The sequence below is a fragment of the Schistocerca serialis genome, chromosome 9 (genome assembly GCF_023864345.2).
Source record: "Schistocerca serialis cubense isolate TAMUIC-IGC-003099 chromosome 9, iqSchSeri2.2, whole genome shotgun sequence".
In the NCBI taxonomy this organism is placed as follows: domain Eukaryota; kingdom Metazoa; phylum Arthropoda; class Insecta; order Orthoptera; family Acrididae; genus Schistocerca; species Schistocerca serialis.
This window is the reverse complement of record NC_064646.1, coordinates 113,227,237-113,254,908: the sequence shown is the minus strand read 5'-3', so window position 1 is coordinate 113,254,908 and position 27,672 is coordinate 113,227,237. Positions and strand designations below refer to the sequence as shown.

The 27,672-nt window shown below is 40.6% G+C and overlaps 1 protein-coding gene across 2 annotated transcripts in view; it reads left to right on the top strand.

The window, feature by feature from the left end:
- Positions 1-20,895, top strand: part of LOC126418715 (queuosine salvage protein) — a 46,763-nt gene extending 25,868 nt beyond the window's left edge. Inside the window, exons 5-8 of one of the 2 annotated variants that reach the window (XR_007575889.1) lie at positions 8,566-8,680; positions 8,990-9,121; positions 19,443-19,513; positions 20,576-20,635. Coding sequence is in view for 1 of the 2 variants with exons in the window: in XM_050085619.1 (XP_049941576.1) it covers positions 8,566-8,680; positions 19,443-19,513; positions 20,576-20,805 (416 nt within the window). In the remaining variant the exon portion in view is untranslated. Of the gene's footprint in view, positions 1-8,565; positions 8,681-8,989; positions 9,122-19,442; positions 19,514-20,575 lie in introns of both variants that reach the window. The other variant, XM_050085619.1, reaches the window with a different exon arrangement.
- The last annotated feature ends 6,777 nt before the right edge of the window (positions 20,896-27,672 follow it).

Genomic DNA, 27,672 nt, shown 5'->3' with positions numbered 1-27,672 from the left:
AGTGGAATATCTGAGACCAGTGCACACAAGCAATCTCAGTAAAATGGTATTGACACTTCACCCAAAGAAATAGAATCCATCATAAAGTCCTTGAAATCAAAGCATTATAGTGGTTATGATAACATATCAACAAAGTTAATAAAAGTGTTCATGTGAGCTTAGTCATATCTTAAGTTATTTGTGTAATCAATCACTTATCACAGGAACATTCCTGGACTGGCTTAAATATGCTGAAATTATACCTCTCCACAAGAAAGGGGACAAATTACCAACTGATCTTTGCCAGCTGTTTCAAAAATCTTTGAAAAGGTTATGTTCAAGGGTCTACTTAAGCACCTTATTGAAAATAACATTCTGTCAAAGTCACAGTTTGGGTTTCTTAAGGGTTCTGATATTGAGAAGGCTATTTACACTTACAGTGAAAATGTCCTTAATTCATTAAACAACAAATTAGAAGTAACTGGGATATTCTGTGACCTGTCAAAGGCTTTTGACTGTGTGAATCACAGCATTCTTTTAAGTAAATTAAAATATTATGGCACCACTGGTAGTGCTGCAAAGTGGTTTCAGTCATATCTTACTAATAGAAAACAAAGGGTGTCATTATGTAACACTTCAGCAGTAGGCAATCAGACATCATTTGACTGGGAAGAAATTACATGTAGTGTCCCCCAAGGTTCCATACTAGGTCCACTACTTTTTCTTGTGTATATTAATGACCTGTCATCTGTTACATTACCAGTTGCTAAGTTCGTCTTATTTGCAGATGATACAAACATTGCAGTAAATAGTAAATCAAATATAAATTTAGAAAGGGCAGCTAATCAAATTTTTACTGACATTAATAAGTGGTTCATAGCCAATTCATTGTCATTAAACTTTGAAAAGACCCACTATATGCAGTTCAGAACTTCCAAGAGATTTCCTTCTAGTGTGTGTATAAAATATGACGACATGGAGGAGAAGTTGAGAGCGTAAAATTCATGGAATTACAACTTGATAGCAAATTCAGTTGGGAGCGACATACTAACGAACTGCTAAAGCACCTAAACAAGCCTGTGTTTGCAGTGCGAATGATGTCAGACATAGAAGATATAAATATAAAAAAACTGGCATATTTTGCTTATTTTCACTCCATTATGTCATATGGTATCATATTTTGGGGTAACTCCTCAAACCGAGAAAAATTTTTTAGAGTACAGAAGCGTATAATAAGAGTAATGTGTAGTGTAAATCCAAGAACATCATGATGACATCTATTCAAAGAACTGGGCATACTAACCACAGCTTCTCAGTATATTTATTCCTTAACGAAGTTTGTTGTAAATAATACATCTCTTTTTCCAACTAACTGCTTAGTACACAGTATCAATACTAGGAATAAGAACAATATACATAAAGATTTAAAATCACTTACTCTTGCCCAGAAAGGAGTCCAGTATTCAGCAACGCATATTTTCAATAAGTTACCAGCAACCATTAAGAGTTCAGTTTCAGACAAGGCACAATTTAAACATAATTTAAAAGAATTTTTGGTGGCCAACTCCTTCTATTCCATCCATGAATTTCTCAACAAGTGCAGTAGACCATTTTAATGAAAATTAATTATACTTTAATTTTTGACAATACTTGGTTGTAACAGCCAAGTAACTACCAACTGTGTGAATGATGGGTATATGGAAAGCAGATGTAAGTCTTAAGTCTGTAAATAGTGGAAGTTTAATTTTAAATCTTGTACATAATCTGACTGTTCTTAACTGAGGATCACTGAAATGAATAATTTACTTTAATTTTTGACAATACTTGGTTGTAATAGCCAAGAAACTAGCAAATGTCTGAATGATGAATTTAATGAAAGCAGATGTAAGTATTAAACCTGTAAATATTAGAAGTTTAAATTTAATTCATGTACATAATTTTACTGTTTATTGACTGAAGATCATTCAAATTAATGAAACTAAAGTTTTTCTAATTACATTTTTGTAATGTTTTTATCTGACATGTTCCACACCCAGAAGGATTCCCTCTTTAATGGGTCTATGGAATGAATAATTAATCTAATCTAATCTGTAAGAACAAAAATGTTGTGCTGTGAAAATGTACAGTTTTGTTTATGTTCTCACTTTCAGTTTTATCGTAGGCCTCTGGTCATTTAAACCATGAGGCAAATTGTTTCTCCCATATACTTTTTTAAACAAAAATTGTTTATACAACATTGTGCTGTTTTATTTTCTTCCTCACATGTGGTTTTTACATATTAAAACTATGTGAAGTAGTGTCATGGAAGCTACAATCCTCACAGATCCAGCAGCTGGGAGAGGTGTCGCTTTCATAGCCTGCATGTCAGTGATCTCAACCAATTTACGCACCCATTTTAAGTGACTTCAGTTACCAATCAGGGTTTCATTTGCAGCAACAATAAACAAGACTTAAGGCCAGACATTCAAATACGTTGAGATTGATTTACAGTCAGAGTGCTTTTCACATGGTCAGTTGTATGCTGCCCTTTCACGAACTGGTAGTTCAGTAAACCAGTTCATAAGTCTACGATACAGTATCACAGAATTGATAAATGTTGTGCATACTGAAGTTTTCTTAATTGTTTTGAGTACAAAAAAATAAAGAAAAATGAAAACATAAAACATAACAGTCTTTTTCATTTGTATTCTGTGTGAAGTATTGTAATTTTGAGTTCCATACCTTCAAAGTGGCTGAAGTTGCAAAGGAAGCCAAAATTTGTATCCTGACACAGTTCCCATACATATTTAGCAATTGCAAAGCACTGCTATGTTTGCAAATAAAGGCTAAAACTACACGGAAATATCATGGGACTATTAGTTCCTTCCTCTTTCCTCATAATCTCTGGACTAAAGCTGGCACAGCACTAATCTTCAACCTCCTGCTATCTCTGATGCCTCCACCTCCCTCTTTACCTTTGCCTCCCCATGTCCTCATAACTGGTGGGTCTCTACCACCTAGGTGTCTGTGTGACCTACCTTACCTTTTTAACCTTCCCCAACCTGCTCCTCTTTCCTTGAGGAAGGGACTTAATAGTTCTGGAAGCTACGTTAGAAATATGGTGCATTAATGTTTTATGATGCTAGGTGCTTTCGTGTTCTTTTGCATGTGTCTATTTGCAGTACTAAAAGTTTCACCTTCTGACGGTAAATGTTGCTCAGCAATTTTGCCATAATTTTGTAAGTAAATCCTTCATTGAAATCCTGTTTCCCCAATATAGTATATCTGTAGAGCGGAACTAATTCAGGTGAATGTTTTTGAAACCAGGCAGTTTATATCACCAGTACCTTCATACATCAGTTTGTTAGATGAAATGTGTATAGTGAAGTCCAAACAACATCACTGTGAAATATAAGTGAAGCAATTTTTTGGAAAATTCCAATATTTTATGAGAGCTTTAATTTATTTTGCACTGGAACTCACAAGAATTTTCTGTTTATTTAACAATATAACCACCTGCCTCACAAGTCTGTGATGATATGACTTGATCGAAATGTGTATTCCTACAAAATTATGCATATTTTCCACTTTCTCATGGCACCAAGTGAAACCACAATGGATTCATTGAAAAATATCTGTGGCAGTAATTTGTGTCATATTGTTGTGTAATAATCACACTCAAGTCCAAATCCAAAAGCAGCGATGTCAGTCAAGTACAGCATGTAACACTGAGAACACATTTATTATCGAATGCCAAGGTACAGCCGAACCAGAATTGACCTCCTGGATGGAGAGTGCAGCTGTTTATACAAACACAGAATGCTGGTATTTACACAAACATGTGGGATTTTGGGTCCATATCGTTATAAATAACTACCCGTTGATCCACTTGTTAAAACAATGAGCACATTTATTGTCACACTTCAGATATACGTCATTACACATCGAAAGTATCTCATAGACAGAACATAATGGCCGTCTTAGCCCCAAAGAGCTTTTTGCATGCCAGAGATGTTATGGCATGTCAGTGTTGCCACAGAGCCCCCCCCCCCTTTGCAGTGCGGAGCACGAGGTTCTGGCTGTTGGGGGGGAGAGGGTGCAGGTGTTGCACCGTCTTCGTCTGGTGGGGGAACTAGGCGGGGCGGGGCCAGGGTTCGAGTCCTTTTGGATGGAATAATGTAATCACAGTGCCTCACCGGTGGGAGTGTGCGGTGACCGGTTTCTGAGGTGACAGAGGGGGTGGGGGGATTAGATGGAGACATGGGTACACTGTTGTACCCGTGGCGTCAATGAAAGATTGAATGAGGGAAGGATCTAAAGAACTGGGGATCAGTGAGGAGTGGAGAACGGAAAGTTGGAAGGTGTCATCTTCGGCAGAGTGGGGGGGAATGGGGATAACTAAGAGAGAATCATTTGTGGTAGCTATACAGATGTCAGAAGGGTGAAAAGTGTGAGACGTTGATGGAGACGGTAGTGGGTTGTTGAATGTCGGCTGAGAAGTGTGTGACGAGCATAGCAGGAGAGGGTGGGGTGAAGGGCGTGGACCCCGGTCTCTGCCCAGTGAGGGTTCCCGGCGTTGGGGAAGGGGGCATGGCCGGCGTGTCGTCCCTTGAGGAGGCGGCGGTGTGGAGGTCGTCGTCCGTCGTGGTTGGTGGCGTCGGGTCGCTGGAGGTGTTGTCGTCTGCAGTGATCCACGCAAGCTTGAGTCGAGACACTGACACTGTCAAGGGTTTGCCTTTGATACAGATGTGGCTAAGTACCTTGTAAGGGCCTGTGTATGGGGGTTCCAGGGCAACGCGCACTGTATCATCCTTAAGCATCACAGCTTCACACGTGTCTAACTGCTGGTGCACGAATGTTTTAGGCGGAGTGTGTGGTTTTGGAGCGGGTGCTCTCTGTGCTCATATCGTCTGTCGTATGCTCTCGATTAGCACGGGGTATTCGATGGTATCTTGGAGCAGTGAAGGCTCGACAACTCGGTTGGTACTGTCAACGGCTCGCCATAGAGCAGTTCGGCCACCGAGCACTGCAGGTCATCTTTATATACAGAACAGAGGCCTAGCAGTACCCACAGGAGGGTGTGTAACCACTGTTCCTCTTGGCACATTGGCGCTGTCTTTAATGTGCGGTGCCATCATTCCACTAAGCCGTTTGATTGGGGGTGGTAGGCTGTTGTGCAAATGCTGCTGATGCCGAAGAGCTCGCACATTTTTGTGAAGAGGACAGCCTCGAATTGACGGCCTTGGTCTGTAGTAATGGTTTTGGGGCAGCCGAAACGTGTGACCCATGTGGAGAGGACAGTGTTGGCGACTATTTCGGCCGAAATATCGACTAGGGGGGTTGCCTCGACCCATCTAGTTGTTCTGTCAATAAAAGTAAGCAAGTATCGGTAACCATACACCTGGGGAAGGGGGCCGACAATGTCGATGTGGATGTGGCAGAATCTGCCAGAAGGAGAGCGGAAGACGCCTGAGGGGGGCATGCAGTGGCGTCCGACTTTGGACCACTGGCATGAAAAACAAGTGCGACACCAGTCGCGACAGTCTTTGCGAAGTGAAGGCCATATGAAATGCTCAGCGATGATGCGCGTAGTTGCGCGAATGCTTGGGTGGGCGAGACTGTGCAGTGCGTCAAACACCGAGCAACACAAAGAGGAGGGGACGAGGGGGCGTGGCATGCCAGTGGAAGTGTCACACCATAGCTCTGAGCATGTGCCGGGGATCATCTTGCACGCCAGGTGCAGAGAGTTATTATTGTCAGATAAAAGGCTTGCCAAGGAGTCATCATTTGTTTGCACTCGAGCAAGAGTGTTGAGGTCGATTGAGGAAGATATGCGCGAGATCCAGGAGAAATAATCAGCAGCTATGTTGTCGGATCCTCGAACATATTGTACAGTAGTTGTGTATTGTGATATGAGGTCGAAATAACAGAGCCTCCTAGGAGGTGGGTCGACTGGGGGGTTTGTGAGTGCTTGGGCAAGAGGTTGGTGGTCTGTAAATATCGTGAAGGGGCGTCCCTTGACATCTTCGCGGAAATATCTAATGGCTTCGTAGACAACTAATAGCTCTCTGTTGAAAGTGGACCATTTGCACTGAGAGGGAGAAAGTTGTTTTGAAAAGAACTTAAGAGGTTGCACTACCTCTCCTCTGTGTTGTTGAAGTACTGCGCCGACAGATATTCCACTAGTGTCTGTGGTGAGCAAAAGTGTTGCATCCAGGTGTGGATGGGCAAGCGTGATGGCTTCTGTGAGTGCGATTTTGAGTATTTTGAAAGACGCACGCATGACCTCTGTCCACGGAACGCGCCTGTCGCCTGACGTTTATGGCCCACGCAGTGCAGCTTGAGGGGACCTGTAGTTCGGCGGCTCTTGGAATGTGGCGGTGGAAAAATTGATCATTCCTAAGAACTGGTGGAGTTCATGGTATGTTTCTGGTATCGGCAGCTGTTTGATAATGTCTATTTTCTCTTGTGTGGGCCGGATACCATTGGCTGAAACTATGTGTCCCAGAAAAACAACAGAATCCTGTCTCAGTTTGCATTTGTCTTTATTGACGATTACACCATGGGATTGTAATGTGTCAAACAGCGCCCGGATGTGACGCTCGTGTTCCTCCCGAGAGGAAGAAAAGATCAAAATGTCGTCCAGGTATGCGTAGCAGAAAGGTAGGAGTCGTAACACTGTATCTAAGAACCTCCGCTGGGTTTGGGTAGCATTTTTCAATCTGTAAGGCATGTAAACGTATTCGAAGAGGCCGAAGGGTGTGGTGATGGCCGTTTTAGGGATATATTGTTCGTACAGTGGTATTTGGTGATACGTTTTCTCCCAGTCTACCACATTGAAAATTTTAGCGCCTGCCAACTGAGAAGCAAAGTCCTGAATGTTCGGTACTGGATAATTGTCCATGATTGTGTGGTCATTGAGACGTCTATAGTCGCCACAGAGTCTGTAGGAACCATCCTTCTTCGGTGTGAGATGAATCGGTGACAACCAATCATTGGAGGATGGGCATACAATGCCTGCTTTTAATAGGTCCGAGATGACTGCTTTCGCTGCTTTGAGTTTGTGTGGATTCAGGCATCGTGGTCGGTGTCTGACTGGAGGGCCCTCAGTCGTATTGAGTTTGTGACATGCGCCGCTCGTGATTGATAACACGCTATGCGCACGGGGTGCGTCGTTAGCATTCAGACACTCCTGCAATGAGTCAATGATTTGAGCGCACGCCGGTTTGTGCGAAGAGCGAATACCTCGAACTGAGGCGAGTTCAGATTTCATGATCTGTAATGTCTGTTCGGTACACTTGATTAGGGGGTTGAGCTCGGCCTGCGTTTCCTTGAGTTCACTGATTTATTGTCGTTGTAGTAGCACGTCGCAACTTTTACTAGTTAACTTGGTCGCAAGAAGAGCACATTCGGTCTGCAATAGTGAAATGTCAATTTTTGAAGGTTGTGTGTTCACATCACGTCGGGGTCACCAGTGTGGGATTTTGGGTCATTATCATTATAAATAACAACCTGTTGATCCACTTGTTAAAACAATGAGCACATTTATTGTCACACTTCAGATATACGTCATTACACATCGAAAGTATCACGTAGACAGAACATAATGGTCGCCTTGGCCCCAAAGAGCTTTTTGTGTGCCAGAGATGTTATGGCACGTCAGTGTTGCCACAAATATGTTATTCCAGAATATACAAACATTACAAATACAACTTCTGCAATTTACCCGGCGCATTTCTTCTTCCAGTTATTTTTAGGTTTGCAGCCAGATTCCATCAACATTCTGCCACAATATTTCAGCCCAGAGATGTCCGACCATCCTCAGGTGATTAAATGAAGTTCTGAAGAGACCTGATGCAGTCATGGTATCATCTTATACCATGACTGCATCGGGTCTTGTCTACTCACCTGAGGTTGGTCGGATGTTTCTGGTCTGAAATATCATGGCAGAATGTTGATAGGATCCAGCTGCAAACCTGAAAAAAAATTCAAATATAAGATATTTCAAGAACTTTCCAGAAACGATAAATACTAAATAACAAATAACTGTGATGGTCAAGTTTGAACTGGCAACCCTTAGCAAGCCAGCCAGTGATGGTAACCATTATACTGTGGTGCATGCACCACAATGTACACAAAAAGCAGCCAGTGATACAAATATTACTGCAAGCTGTGGTGCAGGCAGTACAGTGTACCAGTTAGCGCCAGTTCAAATCCCGTTGCCCTCAGTTATTTGTTATTTAGTATTTATGTTTCTGGAAAGTTCTTGAAATATCTGTCCGCCCAAATATTATTAAGAAGTGAAATTCCAAGTACTGCTGATAGACTCATATAAAAAAGCTAAACAACTATAGTAACTTTTGGAACTGTTAGTTCCCTCACAAGGAGGAAAGACATATCATCTAACAGGAGGACCTAACAATTCTGAAAGTGTGAATAGTTTATTGTACAGTTATGCGTGCCTGTCAGTAATACATCTAAATATTAGTATGGCCAACCATAATGTCTCTTTGTAATTTTATAATTTTTCGCATTTAAGTTTTCTTTGGATACGAAAAAATTATTTTAGTTGATGTCAGCTTATGTCAGTTTCTAATTGCATTTCAGTATCATTTTACAAGAGAGCGCAAATCCTCATAGGTGATATATGGGCCTGCTTCAAGGGAGAAGGTCTAGGTTATTTCAAAGACATTGATTCCCTTTCAATGTTTGCAGATTACAGGTATGTTAATCCTATGAATCTGTAGTAATGATATATTTTTTAAATTAGCAAGCTAGTTCAGAAACTGTCATAACAGTGTATTTATTCTTTTAGTTGTGTTTATTTTAAATGTTTTTAAATACTAGTGTTTTTGTTGGTTTATAAACAAAAATTAAACATTGTTACCTGGAAGAATTTATTAAAAAGATATGGAAGTATTGTAGGATATCTCAACATATTCACCACCACAGTTGAAATATTTTATTATACTATGGAATGGATTTCTTTGTTTCTGTTTCATAAAAATCTGCTGTTTGTTTTTGGAACCAGTGTGTGGCAGTTGACTGTACCTCTCAGTCACTGTGAACATTTTGACCAGATGGAATTTTCTGCAGGACTGAGAATAGGTAGAGATTGGTGGATCTAGATGAGAACTACAGAAAATGGGCTGTGTACAGTGTTGTAAGTGTACGAATATTTTCACTGACCATCAAAATATTTGTTGTTTTTGTGGTGGTGGTCTTCAGCCCAAAGATTGGCATGAATGCAGCTGTCAATGCTAGTATCTCCTATGAAAGCCCCTCATATCTGTGTAGATATTGCAGCATTCATCCATTGGAACCTGTTTACTGTAGTCAAGCCCTGGTCTTCTGCAACAATTTTCACCCTTAAAATTTCCCTCCATTACCTTATTAATTCCTTGATGGCTCACAATGTGTCTTCTCAAACTATCCCTTCCATTAGTCAAGTTGTGTCATAAAGCAATTTTCCCCCAATCTGGTGTAGTACTGCTTATCATTATTACCATATAATTTTCACCATTATTTGGTGTCAATAAATTTCAGAAGTTTCTAGTCTCTGCCTGTTTGTACAGATAATCATTCACAAAACACTTGCATATAGCACTAAACCCCAAACAAATTCTTCTGAGACTTCGTTACTCATAAATTTGTATTCGATGTTAACACATTTCTGTCAGAATTACAGTGTCATTGGCAAACCCTGAAAATTTTTGTTTCTTCTTCCCCAGCTTTAATACCATTTCCAAATTCTCCATTAGTTTCCCTTATGTAAAGACTGAATAACATGTGGGATAGGTTACAACCCTGTCTCATGCCATTTTCATTTGTTGCCTCCCTTTCATGTCCTTCAACTCAAATAACTGAAATTTTTACACTTGGCATTTTACGCCTTTTGATCTGAATGGCCTGAGACAATTTTCACTGTGATCCATTTTAGCAGTCAGCATTTACTGTTCTACTTCTTGGTATCAATCTGCATACAAATCCTTTCTGCAGTGAGTTCTATGATGTGAGGCTTGCTTTGTGATCCTTGTCTCTGACATATTCAGGCCACATTCCATCTGTTCTTTTCTGTTCTGTGCAGTTTTATTTACTACGGGATTAACAGCTAATTATGTGGTGACTTTGTATTCTGTGCTGCAACCTTTTAGAGAGCTGAAGAACTTCATTTTTGATGTTTCCAATTGTCTAGGATCTTCCTTGTTGGAGTTCAACATTCTGCTGTGTACAACAAGGTGGAAGCTACTATTAGTTTATAAAATTTTGCTTGTATCTCATTTATCATGTTCTTTTTGAGCACTCCTACAGGTGTGTTGTATACATTCTTTCAATGGCCTTTATCACTTTCTCCCCCCCCCCCCCCTCCCCCCCCCCCCCAGTGTTCCATGATCAGTAAAGATCTCATTGGTTTCTTTCCTAAGATAACTATGACCATAACTAGTTGTTAAAATCCTTAACGTGTATGGCCAGTTTAGGAGATATAGCGACGTAGAATAAGGCATTCACATACTGTTGGGTTCGTGATTTGATTCCCCACGTCACACACACCTCAATTCCATTGCCACAACATCTTTGACAATGCATATTTTGTATTGAATATTCTTGTTGCACATGTCACATTGAGTTGATATGAAATTCTGAGGTTTCATCTATAGCCACTATAGTCTTCATGAGGAAAGCCACTTACTCTCAAAGAATATATAGAATTGGTCATATCTGAATGATGCAATTGTCCCAGATGTAACTAAAGATTGTGCTGCCACCAACAATAAAATGAGACTAGTACTGACACAAAGTGTGATGGTACCTTTATGATGTGGTCTCATGGAAAGGGAACATCACTCCAATTCATTGCCCACATGAACAAGATATCCCAACAAATAGTTCACTGCTGAAATATAAAAGGAAGGAAAGCACCCTCCTTAAAAATTGTAACTCAGTGAAATGTAGACAGTCAGTTTGGTCATTCATTGTGTTGTAAACTGACCCACACAGACCAATATCTTCAATAGGTGCAGAGGATCAACAGGTACAGGGAGTGGCAATTAACCCTCAACATAAAAACATGTAACCTATTGTGTATACATAGATAGAAAGGCCCATTATTGTATGACTACACGATTGCAGAACAACCACTATAAGCAGTGACTTCTGTAAAATATCTGTGAGTGTGTGTATGGAGTGATTTAAAGTGGATTAACCATATAAGACTAATCACAGGAAAGGAACGTGCCAGACTTAGATTCATTTGAAGAATCCTCAGGAAATATAGTCCATCAACAGTGGAGGTAGCCTACAAAGCTGTCATTCAACTAGTACTTGAATATTGCTCATCAGCTTGGGATCTGTGCCACATAGGATTGATAGAGGAAATAAAGAAGATGCGAAGAAGAGTGCATATTGTTAAAGGTTCATTTAGTAAGCACAAAAGTGTCATGGAGATGGTCAACCAATTCCAGTGGCACACACTGCAAGAGAAGCATACTGCATCATGGTAAAGCAGTTGCTTTGATTGGGACTGAAGCAGCAGGAAACTGGGTGTGCTGTTTCAAAGGAACCATGCCCACATTTGCCTTAATCAGTATGGGAAACCCAAGAAAACTTAAATCCGGATGGCTAGACGGGGATTTGAACTGCCATCGTACTGAAATCAAGACCAGTGTCTTACCGCTGCACCATCTCTCTAGGAACATGCATAAACCTCCAAAGTAAGTGTTAAGGCTAGAAGTTGGACAGTTCGCAAAATTTTAAAGCATGCACCACACTTGTCGTGTCATCAGGTAAAATACAGGCCAGCTCCCTAGATCTTGTCAGAAGATAAAACAATGTCATTTAGTATGTGGTGTACTGACATTCGTACTCCACAATCTCCAAGCACTGGTGGGTCATCTGTCAACAGTAGAAAGCCTTGATTCCCAAGACAGTGGCCTACACTGAGGTGACAAAAGCCATGGGATACCTCCTACAACCAAGACCTCCTTTTGCCTGGTGTAGAGCAGCAACTCAAAGTGGCATGGACTCTGCAAAAATTGGCATGGACTCTGCAAGTATTTGGAAGGTCCTTGCAGAAATATAGAGCCATGGTGCCTCCCTCTCCCCCCCCCCCCCCCCCCCCCCCAATCAATCTTCTGACTGGTTTTGATGCGGCCTGCCACGCGTTCCTGTCCTGTGCCAAACTCTTCAGTTCAAAGTACCACTTGCAATCTACGTGCCCCAATTACTTGCTGGATGTATTCCAGTCTCTTGTCTTCCTCTACAATTTTTACCCTCTACAGATCGCTCTAATACTATGGAAGCTATTCCCTGGTGTTTTAACCGAAACCCTATCACCCTGTCCCTTCTTCATGTCAGTGTTTTCCACATACTCCTTTTCTCTATGATTCTGCGCAGAACCACCTCATTCCATACCTTATCAGTCCACCTAATTTTCGACATTCATCTGTAGCACCACATCTCAGACGCTTCGATTCTCTTCTGTTCTGGTTTTTCCACAGTTCATGTTTCGCTACCATGCGATGCTTTGCTCCAAATGTACATTCTCAGAAATTTATTCCTCAAATTAAGGCCTGTTTGATATTCTCTTGACCAGGAAAACCCTTTTCCCAGCACTAGTCTACTTTTGGTGTCTTCTTTGTTCCATCTGTCATTGGTTATTTGCTTCCTAGGTAGTAGAATTCCTTAACTTTGTCTACTTCATGACCATAAATCCTGATGTTGAGTTACTCGCTGTTCTGATTTCTGCTACTTCTCAATAATTTCATCTTTCTTCAGTTTATTAACAATCCATATTCTGTACTCATAGACTGTTCATTCCATTCAGCAGCTCATGTAATTCTTCTTCACTTTCACTGAGGATAGCAAAGTCATCAGCGAATCGTGTCATTGATATCCTTTCACCTTGAATTATAATTTCACTCTTGAACTTTTCCTTTATTTCCGTCATTGCTTCTTCGATGTACAGATTGAACAGTAAGGGCGAAAGATTACATCCCTGTCTTTTACACTTTTTAATCGGAGCACTTTGTTCTTGGTCTTCCATTCTTAAGATTCCCTCTTGGCTTTGTACATGTTGTATATTACCTTTCTCTCCTTATAGCTTACCCGTATTTTCCTCAGAATTTCGAACATCTTGCACCACTTGACATTGTCAAATACTTTTTCCAGGTCGACAAATCCAAAGAATGTGTACTGATTTTTCTTTAGTCTTGCATCCATTATCAACTGCCCAATGTCAGAATAGCCTGTCTGGTGCCTTTACGTTTCCTAAAGCCAAACTGATTGTCATCTCACACATGCTCAATTTTCTTTTCCATTCTTCTATATATTATTCTTGTTAGCAACTGGGATGCATGAGCTGTTAAGCTGATTGTGTGTTAATTCTCGTACTTGTCAGCTCTTGCAGTCTTTGGAATTATGTGGATGATATCTTTCTGAAAGTCAGATGGTATATTGCCAGACTACTACATTCTAAACACCGACATGAATAGTTGTTTTGTTGTCACATCCCCCAATGATTTTAGAAATACTGATGGCATCTTATCTATCCCTTCTGCCTTATTTGATCTTAAGTCTTCCAAAGCTCTTTTAAATTCTGATTCTAATATTGGATCCCCTATCTCTTCTAAATCTATTCCTGTCTCTTCTTCTATCACATCAACAAATGTTCTACCTTATAAAGTCCTTCCGTGTACTTTCCACCTGTCTGTTCTCCCCTCTGCATTTAATAGTGGAATTCCCATTGTACTCATAATGTTACTACCCTTGCTTTTAATTACACCAAGGGTTGTTTTGACTTTTCAGTATGCTGAGTCAATCCTTCTGACAATCATTTCTTTTCCGATTTCATCATATTTTTCATCCCTGCCGTTCCTATTTATTTCATTCCTCAGCGACTTGTATTTCTGTATTCCTCAATTTCCCTGAACATTTTTGTACTTCCATCTTTCATCTATCAACTGAAGCATCTTGTGTGTTACCCATGGCTTCTTCAGTTACCTTCTTTGTACCTATGTTTTTCTTTCCAACTTCTATAACTGCTCTTTTTAGAGATGTCCATCCCACTTCAACAGTGCTGCCTACTGAGCCATTCCTTATTGCAGTACCTATAGCTTTAGAGAACTTCAAGTGATGTCTTCATTCCTTAATGCTTCCGTATCCCACTTCTTTGCACATTGATTCTTCCTGACTAATCTCTTAAACTTCAGCCTACTCTTTGTTATTACTGCATTGTGATCTGAGTCTAATTGAAAGCTTCCCATATCTCCTGGCCTTTTCCAATTATATGTCCTCCTGTTGTGATTCTTGAACAGTGTATCCACAGTTACTAGCTGATATTTATTGCAGAACTGAATTAGTCTTTCTCCCCTCTTTTTCCTAATACCAAGCCCATATTCTCCCATAACCCTTTCTTCTACTTCTTTCCGTACAACCGTGTTTCAGACCCTCTTGACTATTAGATTTTTGTCACCCTTTACGTGCTGAATTACCCATCCAGTATCCTCATATATGTTCTCTATCTCTTCATTTTCAGTTTGCAACATTGGCATGTATATCTGAACTATCATTGTCGGTGTTGGTCTGCTGCTGATTGTGATAGAAATAACCCTGTCATTGAATTGTTCACAGTAACAGACTCTCTGACCTACCTTTGTATTCACAACAAATCCTACTCCCATTATACCATTTCCTACTGTTGTTGATATTACCCTATAGTCATCTGACCAGGAATTCTTGTATTCTTTACTTTTCACGTCACTGACCCCCACTATAGCTAGATTTAGCCTTTGAATTTCCCTTTTCAGGTTTTTAGCTTCCCTACCACGTAAAAGCTTCTAACATTCCATGCCCCGACTCATAGAATGTTATCCTTTTGTTGGTTGTTCAATCTTTTTCTGATGGTGACCGCCCCCTTGGCAGTCTCCTCCCAGAGATCCAAATTGGAGGACTATTCCGGGATCTTTTGCCAATGGAGAGATGATCATGTCTCATTTTCAATTACAGGCCACATGTCCTGTGGATATGCATTATGTGTCTTTAATACTGTGGTTTCCAGTGCCTTCTGCATCCTCATGCCATTGATCATTGCTGATTTTCTGCCTGTAGGGGCAGTTTCTCACCACATGGGCAAGAGATTGCCCTGAACCTCCATCTGCTCATATGTCATCTTTGACAAGGTCATTGGCAGAATGAGGGTACCTTTTTATGCTGGAATTAATCGGCTATCAATGCTGATTTTTATTCAAAATTTAACCGGTGGTAGGGCTTGAACCCAGCACTGAGCATTTTTTGATTAGTAATCAAAGACACTACGTACCCGTAGATCACAACAACTATGTAGCTTATATAGCTGTTTGTAATTGCAAAAGTGTTGCCAGTGCAGTGTTGTTCATGAACTGACCTCTTGATTATGTCCCATAAATTTTGATGGGATTTGTGTCAGCCAATCTGGTGGCCAAATAATTTGCTCAAATTGTCCAAAATGTTCTTTGAACTAATCGTGAACAACTGTGGCACGGTGACGTGGCACATTGTCATCCATAAAAATTCCACTGTTGTTTGGGAACATGAAGTCCATGAATGGCTGAAAATTGCCTCCAATTAGCCAAACATAACAATTTCCAGTCAATGATCAGTTCAGATGGACCAGGGGATCCAATCTGTTCCATGTGAACGTAGCCCACACCAGTATGGAGCTAACACTGGCTTGCAGAGTGCCTTGGTGACAACTTGTGTCCATGGCTTTGTGGGGGAATGCACAACACATAAACCCAACCATCAGCTCTTACCAACTGAAATTGGGACTCATCCAACCAGGCCCCAATTTTCCAGTCATCGAGGGTCTACTTAATGTGGTCACAAGTCCAGGAGAGGCACTACAGGTGATGTCATGCTGTTAACAAAAGCACTCACATTGGTCATGTGCTGCCACAGCCCATTAACGCCAAATTTTGCCGCACTGTCCTAATGGATACATTTGTCATACATCCCACATTGATTTCTGTGGTTATTTTACTTCTTGTTGTTTGTCCGTTAGTAGTGACAACTCTATGCAAACACCACTGCCCATTGTCATTAAATGAAGGGTGTCGGCCACTGTGTTGTTCATTGTGAAAGGTAATACCTGTAGTTTGGTAATCTTGGCACAGTCTTGTCATTGTGAATCTTGGTATATTGGATTCCCTGATGATTTCCGAAGTGAAATGTCCATTGCCTCTAGCGCCAACTACCATTACACATTCAAAGTCTAGTAATTCCTGTCATGTGCCAATAATCAGTTAAGAAACCTTTTCATGTGAGAACAAATAACATCTCTGCCAGTGAACTGCCATTTTATACCTTGTGTATGAGGTACTACTATCACCTGTATATGTGCAGGTACTACTATCACCTGCATATGTGCATATCGCTATCCCATGACTTTTGTCATCTCAGTGTATTTGCAGTCAGTCACTTCATGTGTTCGACGATCAAAAATCACCATCCAGCCATTTGATTTTACATTTCACAGAAAACTATGTACAAGAAACTTTGTAAGAGGAGAAGCTGGCAGTGGAGCTGCTTAAATTCTGCAGTCCTCACATTCTTACCAAGCAGTTCAAGTGGCATCAGACTGTACCAACTAAGTTCTGCAAATGCACATCAGCTGATGCTCAGGTGAATGGGTAAGGTGTTTGTAGTACTGGTGAAACCAATGGCCACGCTAAACAGGAAATGAAACTCTAGGAATAACACTGATCTTTTTGAATCATCACAGGTGATAAAATGCGGGTTGATCACTTTCTACGGAAAACCAAGCAGATGTTGGCATCACAGTAGATCTCTGCACAAGATCGGATTTGAGCAACTGTGTTAGCATCATGTGCCAAAAGCCTCATGGAACTTCTGATGTCTACTATGTCAGTAATATATGTTGTGATTAGTAATGGACCTATGAAACTCCCTTGGGGTACAACTGAAGTCACTTTTATGTCTGAAGACTCATCTCCATTGTTGTGTCATTAAGGCCACATTTTCCTTCTATTTAGTCTGTTTCAAAGTGGATGGCTCATCCATGTTTATTTCAGTAATTAGCTAGCCATGTGGCCCTGCTGTAATATCCAAATGTCGTCATCTTTGATTTCTGTATTTGGTATGAATTTTAAAAAACCTCGATGCTGTGCACCCAGATAATTTTGTCATAATTGTCAGTGGAGATTTGGTCCTTACTCCTGAATGTGGATGCAGTGTCTTAATGACTGCATGATCCCACTTGCTAATTTGTTGAGTTATACTGACATGTGTTCTGAAGTAGTCGAGATCTTCACTGCATCTTAGAATATCAGTCCTTAATTTGGGGACAAATAGTATGTCAGTACAGGCACTGGCTTGTTTTCCATCCAATGAGAGACATACATTCCAGTAACTAATGTCACATTCGTATCCATTCACCATAAAGAACTGTGCGTAAACATGTTTCCTAGACATTTCCTCAGTAGAGGCTACAGAAAACTTATAGCTAATTGATTATATTTAAATGTCAGTTGAGCAGTGAGAATACGGGAGTCATTACCTTCCATGTTGCTGGGGCAATTACACCCAATTAGTATTTTCAGTTAAGGAGTTGTGTGCATGGATGTTAACCAGCAGCAAAATAAAAGCAGGTGATGCTGCCAAGTTTCAAATGCAGTGCATAGCCTCAGGGAAAATTGACAAAGACTTGCTCAGCAATTAAAGATATTAGGGAAAGAGGTTGTCAGGAGTTACTTGATTTATTTTCTGGTCTTGCCACATGAAATCTGGATACTGTGGTACAATATGAAAGATAACAAAATATTAGTGTTTATAAAGATCTGACAAGAATAATGATCCCACATTTAAATGCTACAAGAAAGCTGTAAAGATACAAGAGGACTATTGAACACAAGTAAATTGCTGTTTAACTGGAAAATAGTTTACTAAAACACACCATAATATTTTAGTTTGGAATCCACGTCTCATTCAGACCTAGACAACCAAACTGAAGTGGAGGCAGGAGTACAGATGATCTCATATACAGATCTCACATTCTGAGTGTGTTTTCTATACTCACTGAAGTCAAGATTAAATCCAGATATCTTTTAATTTAATAGCCTGTTACAAGGAATATCAAGAAAATAACCTCCATTAGGCTATAAATAAAATATGAAAGTTAAGAAAATTTCTTAGTAATGCTCTAAGATATCACTTTTATATTACTTCTCTGCATAATCACCATTCACATCTAACCATTTATCGTATCTCTTTAACCAGTTGACAGATTCCCTCCGCATTAAATTCTGGTGGCAGAAATTGCAGCTAGCATATGACAACATGTTACAGCTCTTCATTGGAGTCAAAGTGTTATGAGATAAATTACTTGGAATAAAGTCTAGACTGTTCGATAGGTGTTCAAAAGCATCCCATTTGAAATGATACAATTCGTGTGTATGCTGGGCAAAGTGTGGTTGAGTATTATCGTGCAAAAATACAACACTGGTGATCACTTGTTTTTAGTGGATCTTCACAGTTTACTCAATGTCTTACATGAGGAAAATTGATTGCCTTTCCACATTTCATAAAATCCACAAACAGGATTCCTATAGCATCCCAAGAATTCATGATCATAACCTATGTGCCAGGCAGAGTTTGACATCCATTTTTTGGTTTGGAGGTGACACCACTGCTGTTTTGATTCCTTATTAGTGTAGGATACCTATGTATTATCACTGATCATGATTCTATTCTCCTTCTGTATCATAACAAGAAAGGAAGGTAAGTGAAGCACTTATCCATTGAATTTTGTGGTTTTCAGACAGGAGTTTTGGATACAAAAAATGCAGTACTTTTGGTAACCTAATGGTTTAGTCAAAGTCTCATGCAGAACATGCTTGTAAATCTGCACAAACTTGTCTAACCATTTAGTTGTAACAAGTATGTTTTCACAAATTGTTTCGTCAATTTTCTATACCAGTTCATTGCTGACTACAGATCAATGGTTACATCTGTCATCATCACGAATTTTCGTCTTTCTACCCTTAAACAAAATGAAACCATTGAAGCTCGACACCTTCATTCATCACATGTGGCCTACATGCAGCACAAAAGTCACCATTAATGTGAACATCTTTGAGATATTTTTGCTGCTACAAACTATATTACAAAATGGAGTTAACAGTTGGAGGTACGTTCAGTTGACACTCGCATATGAATGGCTGCTATAAGCAAATAAGAATCAGTGGAGCTTTCTCACTATTGCAGCTCTATGTACATTGACCCCTACTGCACAAGTCAGTTAAGTGGCTGTTCCCCCAGTACTTCTTATGCCTCATGTGAATGAAAGTTACTTTTCAAGGTAGCCTGTGTGTGTATTAAAAAAGGCACCCAAAGTGATTTAAAGTAATAAATGTAGTTGGCTTCATTTAATTTTTTGCAACAATCTAATGAAAATGAAATATACATGGAGTCTTTTTCTGTGACTTTCATAGGGTCCCACAGGTTTTGGTCCATTTTGGAGCAATGAAATATACTGATGAACTCATGGAGCTGTTAAAATCTGGTAAGTCTCTTTGTTATTACTAAATGTTCAAAGAGTCCTTTTTGTTTGGCTAGCAGTTCAGTTGCATGTTAAAACTGGATGAGGGGTTCCTGTAGTTGTACATACCTTGCTAGTTAATGATACACTCTAAATATGGACAGCACACAGAACTTTTAGCAGGCTTTAGGGAATTATATAACAGATAAGCCATCATTTATAAGCGTAAACATTAAATTATTAAGAAGTATAACACAATCAAGGCAGTTCCTTAAAAATACCACAAAAAATTGAGATGGAGTTCACATCATATTGCAATGTTTCACCCATTGCCAGCAGCCATAACATTGTTTTATCATTATCCATAAGAAGTTTACCTGAAATTTCAGATATACATGTTGTAGCAGAAGTATGTTTTGTTGTAACAACAGTGGTGTAGCTACTATGACTGCTTTTCTGCACTGCACTGAAAACATATGCTAAATGCTGAAGTACATTGTTAGAGAAAATGTGTAGAGTGTAATTAACTAGAAGTTTGCCCACACTAATGTACATCCTTAGAGTTGTGGTTTACTCTTTATGCCAATAGACTGCTTACAGATTCAAGTTTCAGGAGATCATTCATGGACATATTATGCCTTCAACTCCATGAGCCTGGAATGAGCTGAAATAAATGATACCAATGAATTGATATGAATTCTACTGAGCATATCTGAGTCACATTTAAGATATTAGTTCAAAACCAGAGAACATAGCCCGCTACCCTGTATTTGAGAAATGTTTTAGGCTTAACAAAATGTATAACAAATCAAACAGTGGTGCAAAACATGGAGTAACATGATATCTGTATGTTTGCTTCGGTGGAAGACAATAAAGATGTACTTCCACCCCATAATATTTTTCTATTTTCTGGAAGTTTGTTATTTGTGCTGAATCCATGTTGCATTAAAAAAAAAAGTCCTTCACTACCTGTCACAATAGTGTTGTAGATATAATGTGGGTGATCTTTACATGTGAGTTAGTATTAAATATCATAGTCACAGCAAAAGTTGTTTTATGATTATAAACAAATTACATTTGTTACAGGTCACATACTAGCAAACGGTAGCCGAGAAGAAGTTGAAATTCGAGGAGTTTCGATTGAAGTGGTTGAGCGTGTTTGCAAACAAGTGAGGCAACTTCTGCAAGAGTACAATATCAACAATGTTACAGTTAACTCAGTTCTTATTGACCATTACCTGTGGGACTACCGGCGAGAACATGCAGATTCTCTCGAATATATTCCCTTTCACAAAGTGCGCTGTATTTATTACTGAACATCAAGCGTGGAGTAAAATTAATTTTTGTTGCATGTCAGCAGATAATCTGAAAATAGCTTGAATAAAGACTGTGAAGTTCATAAACAATTGTTTCTATAGATATAAAAAAGTGTCCTATTTATCCTCCTGACAAATACTTCGCATTATAGTATTCTGGAGCAATTTAAAAAAGTTATATTTTTAATTGTTAAGAAAAGAAAGCTTCCAAAATGAGAAAGATCAGTTGGAGTAAACTATGTATTGCACAACAAGACCAGCAATGGACAGATAACAACATTTGCTACAAGTTAACAAAAATTTTTACCTCATGCATATGTATAGCTGCATCCATATTAATTGACAGTATAACACAACCAAATTGAGCAGCCTTTATAATTGCACCGATACAGAACAACACTAATTCCATTTTTCTTTTTATAAAATTCAAACAGTATCACTTAATTTTCTTTCAGTTCTGGGCTCTTCTTTCTTCAGGGTTCTGAAAATGTAGTAAAAGTTAAGCTGTTTTTAAGGCTTGCTTGAGCACATCGGAGCTTTATTAGACACTGTCCTATTTGAGGTGCTGTGCCCTTACCTTCCTCTGACCATTTGCATTAACTTACCCAGCCAGTTATAGAGGGGACTACAGTTTAATTCGAAATTTGAACAACAGTATGGCTTGGCATTTCTTATGTTAATAAACATTGCAAGAGATAAAAGAAATGACCAGTGACAAATAAAAGTCTTAGGTCTGACCAGGGATTGAACCCAACATCTTTACATCCGTAGTCTGTCAGAAGTTGTCTTCCAGTATGTGGAATAGAGCAGGCGCACGCCTTCAAGTACCCCAACTGGTGGATGAGTGTGTCATCACTACCAACAGAGATGTCCAGTTGTGCAGAGATAATACTCAGCCAAATGGAAACTCCTACTATTAATACAAAAACACGCTGAATAAATCTGAACAAGCCTTTTATAACTCACCTTATGCTTACTAATCCTATACATAGTTTACAAAGCAATATAACTGGGATGCAATTTTACATGCACGGTGCATGCACCCTTTATGCACAGATTATTGGATGGGCTGTCATCATTATTAATTCAGAAGTTCCCTTGACAAAACTGTTAAGGGAATGAATAAATGCAAGTGCAACTGTGTCAACACACCATGTACAATTTAAACTAAAATATGTAGAACTAGATTGTGTAGCCTTTGCAGGTGATATGGCACTAACTACCAAAGACATCACTGTTCCACAACAACTTAATTTTTGTGAGAATAAGAAAAGAAAATTGGACTACCAATTTCATCTGGGAAAATAAAATTCATGACCGATTTTGAAACAGCACTGGATGAACTCAAAATTTGCAGTAACAGTATTCCTTGTTAAATGATTTCAATACCTTGTGGGTCATCCCACACCCATGCGTTGCCAATGACACATTTCACCAACACTGGAAAGACTGCACTCTCCAGCAGGCAGTATGTTGGTACCCGCCGCTGTGTAAGGATCAAAGAATGCATAGTTGTCAGACACGGGTTATAGAAAATAACTGGCAGGATGATAATAGTACACAGAGGTGACAAACATTATGGGATAGTGATATGCACACATTGATTGATTGATTGATTTTAACAGGGAAGCTAAAACAGCTTAGGTCTGACCCACCACTGCCCGCACCGAAACTAGGTTTATTGTGCCGTATCACTCCCTGTATATCTAGTAAAGCAAACCAGTGCCCTTAAATAGTGTAAGGAGTTCCTCTACCAGTTTTTTGTTAGACACAATTTCTTCAGGTCTAGTTGTCCCAAAGATTCTGTATCTTTTACTCTCCAATGCCATGCTTTCTAAGATTAGTTGTGATGCAGTTTCTTCACCCTCATTCTAGATTCTACATTTAGGATCCTCTTCCATTATATCCATAGTGTGTAGATGTTTTTAGAAATTCCCATGGCCGGTCCTCAGTCCAGTCATGAGTTTGATCTCTTTCCTGTTCAATCCCAGGATTACTGAGATTCTTTTAAAAATGGCTTGGGCATCATTACCTTATCTGTTTTTGTTTATGGACCTTGGTCCAATACCCTACTTGCTGTTTCCTAAGCCAGTTCTGTAGTTCTAATTTGATCATAGCCTTGGTGATTGTCAGGATAGGTTCCGGTCCAATAAACGGAGTTGTTGCCCCCATCATACCCAATCTATCGGCATGTTCATTGCCACAGCTCACTGAGTGGCCAGGGACCCACACTATTGCTTCCCCCTAGCTCCACCAGAGCCCTGTGGCAATCTGCAACAATCTTAGATCTTGTTGCAGGAGCTGCCAATGATTTCAGGGCTGCCTGGTTGTCTGAATAGATGTAGATGCTATGGTCATTGTAGCACCTATGCATATTCTCCTCCACACATGCCCTGATTGCAGCAATTTCAGCTTGGAATAGAGAGGCCAGTTTTCCTAGCAAGATGATGCTCTCCAGACTTGGCTGAACCCCACACACCCCTGCCCCAATGCCTTCGTCTGTTTTCGACCCATTGGTGACCCAAACGATGTCCCCCATACGGTGTCGAACTGTTTTTCCCACTGCTCCCTACTTCCAATTATTATGTTGTAAGGCTTGTCGAAGCAGTTGGGAGCTATTATATAGTTGGCAGGCATTTCCTCAGCCATTCCTATATTTACCTAACTCACCATGTTAGTGTGTGATTCTGGATATCCGAATGGGACCCAGTTTTTGCCAATTTTAAGTCTGTGTGCCCCAGCTGCTGTCTCTTCTTGACTCAAAGGTGAAGTGGAGGCATACTGAGCATGGCTTCCATTCCAGTGGTTGGTATGCTGCCAATTCCACCCATTATGGCTAAGCAGGCCAGTCTCTGCACCTTAGCAAGCTCCTTAGCAGCAATCCGCCGTTCTACCCTCTTCCACCACACTACGGCCCTGTAGGAAATCCTAGGTCTAACCACTGTGGTGTATATGCAGTGCATACCCCTGGGGCTTAGGCCCCAGTTTTTGCCACAAGCCCTCCTAGTTCTCTCTCGAGTTCTTTTTGCCTTGGAGCAGATGCTCTTAATGTGAGGGGTCCAAGTTAGCTTCTCATCCAAGGTTACCCCTAGATATTTCACTATCCCCTTCACAGGTAGAGTTTCATTGAAGAGCTTTAGATTCCAGCTTGAGTGTTGAATATGTCTCTTTGTAAATGACACCACAACAGTCTTCCTAGAATTAACTCTCAGATCCTGTTTACTGCACCATTTTTGCACCATGTCCAATTCTCCTTGTGCCATGTTCCTAACTGTGTCAGTGAATTTGCCAAGTATTACTATGACAAGGTCATCTGTGTATCCTTTGCAGAAACATTGTCTAAAACTTAGTTCCTCAATGAGTTTGTTCACCACTAGATTCTACAATAGAGGAGACTAAACTTGCCTTTGTGGGCAGCCTCTAGTGGTCTTAATTACCATCTTTTTGTTCATCATGGTAGCCTCTACCTTCCTTCCACTAAGCCTGGCCCTGGTCCACCTACATATAGTGGTCCCCTGGTCATGCACCTCTGCTGCCCTTACCATGGAATCGAAGGTCGTGTTACTAAAGCCCCCCTCAATATCCAGGAAGACGCAGAGGGCTATTTCTTGCAAGTGAAGTGCTTTTTCCACCTCCCCAACGAGTTGGTGGAGAGTTGTCTCACATGATTTACCTGGTTGGTATGCATATTGGTTCAAGTGTAGAGGGACCCTACTTAGGCTCCTCTCACCAACATATACATTAACCAGTTTTTCCAATGTTTTGAGAATGAAGGAGGACAGACTGATTGGTCTCATATCCTTGGCCTTGGCATGATCAGTTCTCCCTGGCTTTGGAATGAAGACAACCTTCACTGCCCTCCAAGCATTGGGAATGATTCCTACTGCTAGGCTAACCCTGTATAGCCTGCATAGGACTCTTATGAGCTTTCCTCCTGCCTGTTGCAGGAGAGCTGGAAAAACACCATCTGGGCCAGGTGACTTGAATGGTTGGAATGTTCCCACCGCCCACTGGATTTTGTTGAAGTTCACACACTCCTCGGCTGATTCTCAGTCGTCTCTTCGAGTACCTGAGAACCGTTGTCTTTCTGGTCACATACTGGTCTGTGTTGTCTGGCAGAGCATATTGAGGAAAGTGAGTTTTGAGGAGCAATTCCAGTGTCTCATGTGCTGTATTTGTATATTCTCCATCCTCCTTCTTCAACATACCTCCTGGATTGGTTGGTACTCTAGTGAGAATCGTGTGAATCTGGCTTGTGCAGCCGTGCCCTCCACTTCCTCACAGAATGCCTTCCTGGATGCCTCTTTTGCTTGTCTGATTGCAAGATTGTAATTGACAAGGACCTCACGATATTTAGCCCATTGTCCTTTATGTCTCGCAATGTTAAACTGTCTCCGTACCTGTTTTCTTTGCATTTCCAAGTTATTATTCCACCTAGGCACACTCCTATTTGTGCACTTCTTGGTGATTGTGCAACTGTCCTGATATGAGGTCACTGTGGCAGAAGTAACAGCCTTTGCTACTTCCTTGAATTGTACTGGATTCCTTATCGAGCTTTTAATTTCCGATAAGCCTAAGTCAAGGTCCCTCCAATATGTCTCCCAGTCTGTTTTCCTGGGATTCCTATAGGTCATGGTCTGTCTGAATCCCATTTCAACCTTGAATTTGCTGTACATGTGGTCCAATGAGGATGGCTCCAACACCACATGCCATTGTTTGACATAGCTACCCATCATAATGGAACCAAAGGTTATGTCAATTACTTCTTTCCTTCTGCTATTCCTGAATGTAGGTTCATTGCCCCTGTTCAGGACCTCTAAGTTGTTAGCTAAAAGAAATTCAAGAAGGTACTCACCTCTACTGTTGGGGTCCTTGCTGCCCCACACTAGGTTGTGGGCAATGGTGTCGCATCCCACCAGCAGTTGATCACTTTGCCGATGGCAAGTCTCTACCAGTCTCCTCACCTCCAGAGGAGGAGGAGAGCTGTTTTCGTAAGGAAGGTACACTGAGGCCAAAATAATTTCCCTCGTGATACCTTCCTCACATTGATGCATTTTAATGTTCACTAAGTCCCTAGAGCAGAAATTCATCATTGGCACGAAAGAAATGACATTTCTCACATAGATGCATGTTCTTGAGTTTCTTAGATTCCTAGCATAGATCAGCTTACCTCCAGTGCCACCGAGGCCCGATACACCCCCTCTGTATAAATAGGGTTCTTGTATCAGGGCCACGTCCACTTCCTGTCTCCCCAGGCAGCGACTCAGGGCAGCAGAGGCCCCTTTACTGTGCTGCAGATTAATCTGCAGCACCTCCAGGCTCCGTCTTGCTGCCATCTTTGAGGTCTTCGAGAACCCTGACGGTGACCTGCAAGAACCTAAAAACAGTTTCACGTCTTGCTCCCGCATTGCCTTCAGGGACTTCTCACCAACCTCCACCACCATGGTTCATCCTTCCGGAGCAACCTTCTGGTTAATCACTCTCCAGTCTTCTGTCAAGACTTTTGGGTTCTGGGCCCCTATTTTCCCACACAGAGTCTTGGGAGAGATTTACTTAAGGACAGGCGCGGCTCGTAATTAAAGGCTCTGAGGCGGAGCCGCCCCAAAATATATGTTAAAGTAAATTTCGCAAGAACGTATTACATAATTTAAATTACCAGGACGAATTTTGCATATTTCCCATTCCGATTAAAATTACGACGGTCAACGTTTTTTAAACTGTTTGTATCGATGGATGTTTTCCGAACGGTTAGTAGTGTTTAGGCTGCGCCTTGGAACGTCCGTAAGCTGCATGTAGTAGCGGTTTGGGGGCGTGGCTTCTACATAGTACTGCTCTTTATGGGCGACCCGAAGGCTCAGAGCTTGTAGCCTAAGGGTGTCATACCAACCGCCACACATTTTTCAGGTTCCACTATCTATGTAATAAAGGACTGTAGAGTGGCCGAAACTTCGCTATCCAATCTCTGTCTCTGCACATCTCTACTACGCTTCGACGCGTCATTAATCGACGTTTAGTATTATTGTTTTGGTAATATTTTACATAGTTGTTTTGTTTCTGCCATTGGCTATTTTATCCACATTTAGAATAAGTTTGCAAATATCCCGCCAGAGTGCACTACACTACAGTAACATACCAGTACTGCCATCTAGCGAGAGTTTCATAATTGGTTAGAGGACAAAGCGCGCGAAATTTCTCCCGTTACTTTACTTTCCTTGCTTGCTGATGCTGACGGCATTTGTTGATACCATGTGATATTAGCAAGTTTCTTTTTCGGAGTATATTTTGCAAGATTTTAGTGAGTTTTACTTGCTGGTGAATATCTGCGACATACCGCCAGTGTGAAACAAGCGCAATATGAATTCAGTGTGCAATTTAATAGGTAAAAACTTGGAACACGGCCATAGGATGAAAGTGAAAGAACTTGGTGCATCCAGACCCGCATTAAAGATATCTCCGAAACATATCTTTTCATATGATTTGCTGCACAGTGTCAGAAAATGTAATGATGACGTATAAAAACACTAACCAAAGATTTTAACTCGAAGTTAGCTTCTAACAATATTTAATACCTGATTATAGAAGATACAGTACGTAAAATTATGGGCAGAGAGTGATCTGCTCACCCCCTCCCCCTGAATTCTTAGTTGTTTATGTCAGACTAATCTGTAGCGTAACCCGAGGTCTATCTTGGCTCCGATCGATAAATGCCGCAGCCTTCCCCAGTATAGAAACCACGAGCCGCGCCTGCTTAAGGATCTTATGTACCCATAACGATATCTTTGTGGTCTTAACAAGCTCTGCTGCCATCTTAACCAGAGCTTCGCATCTTCCCATGTGGATATCATGAGCACCTTGTCCTTGAGCCAT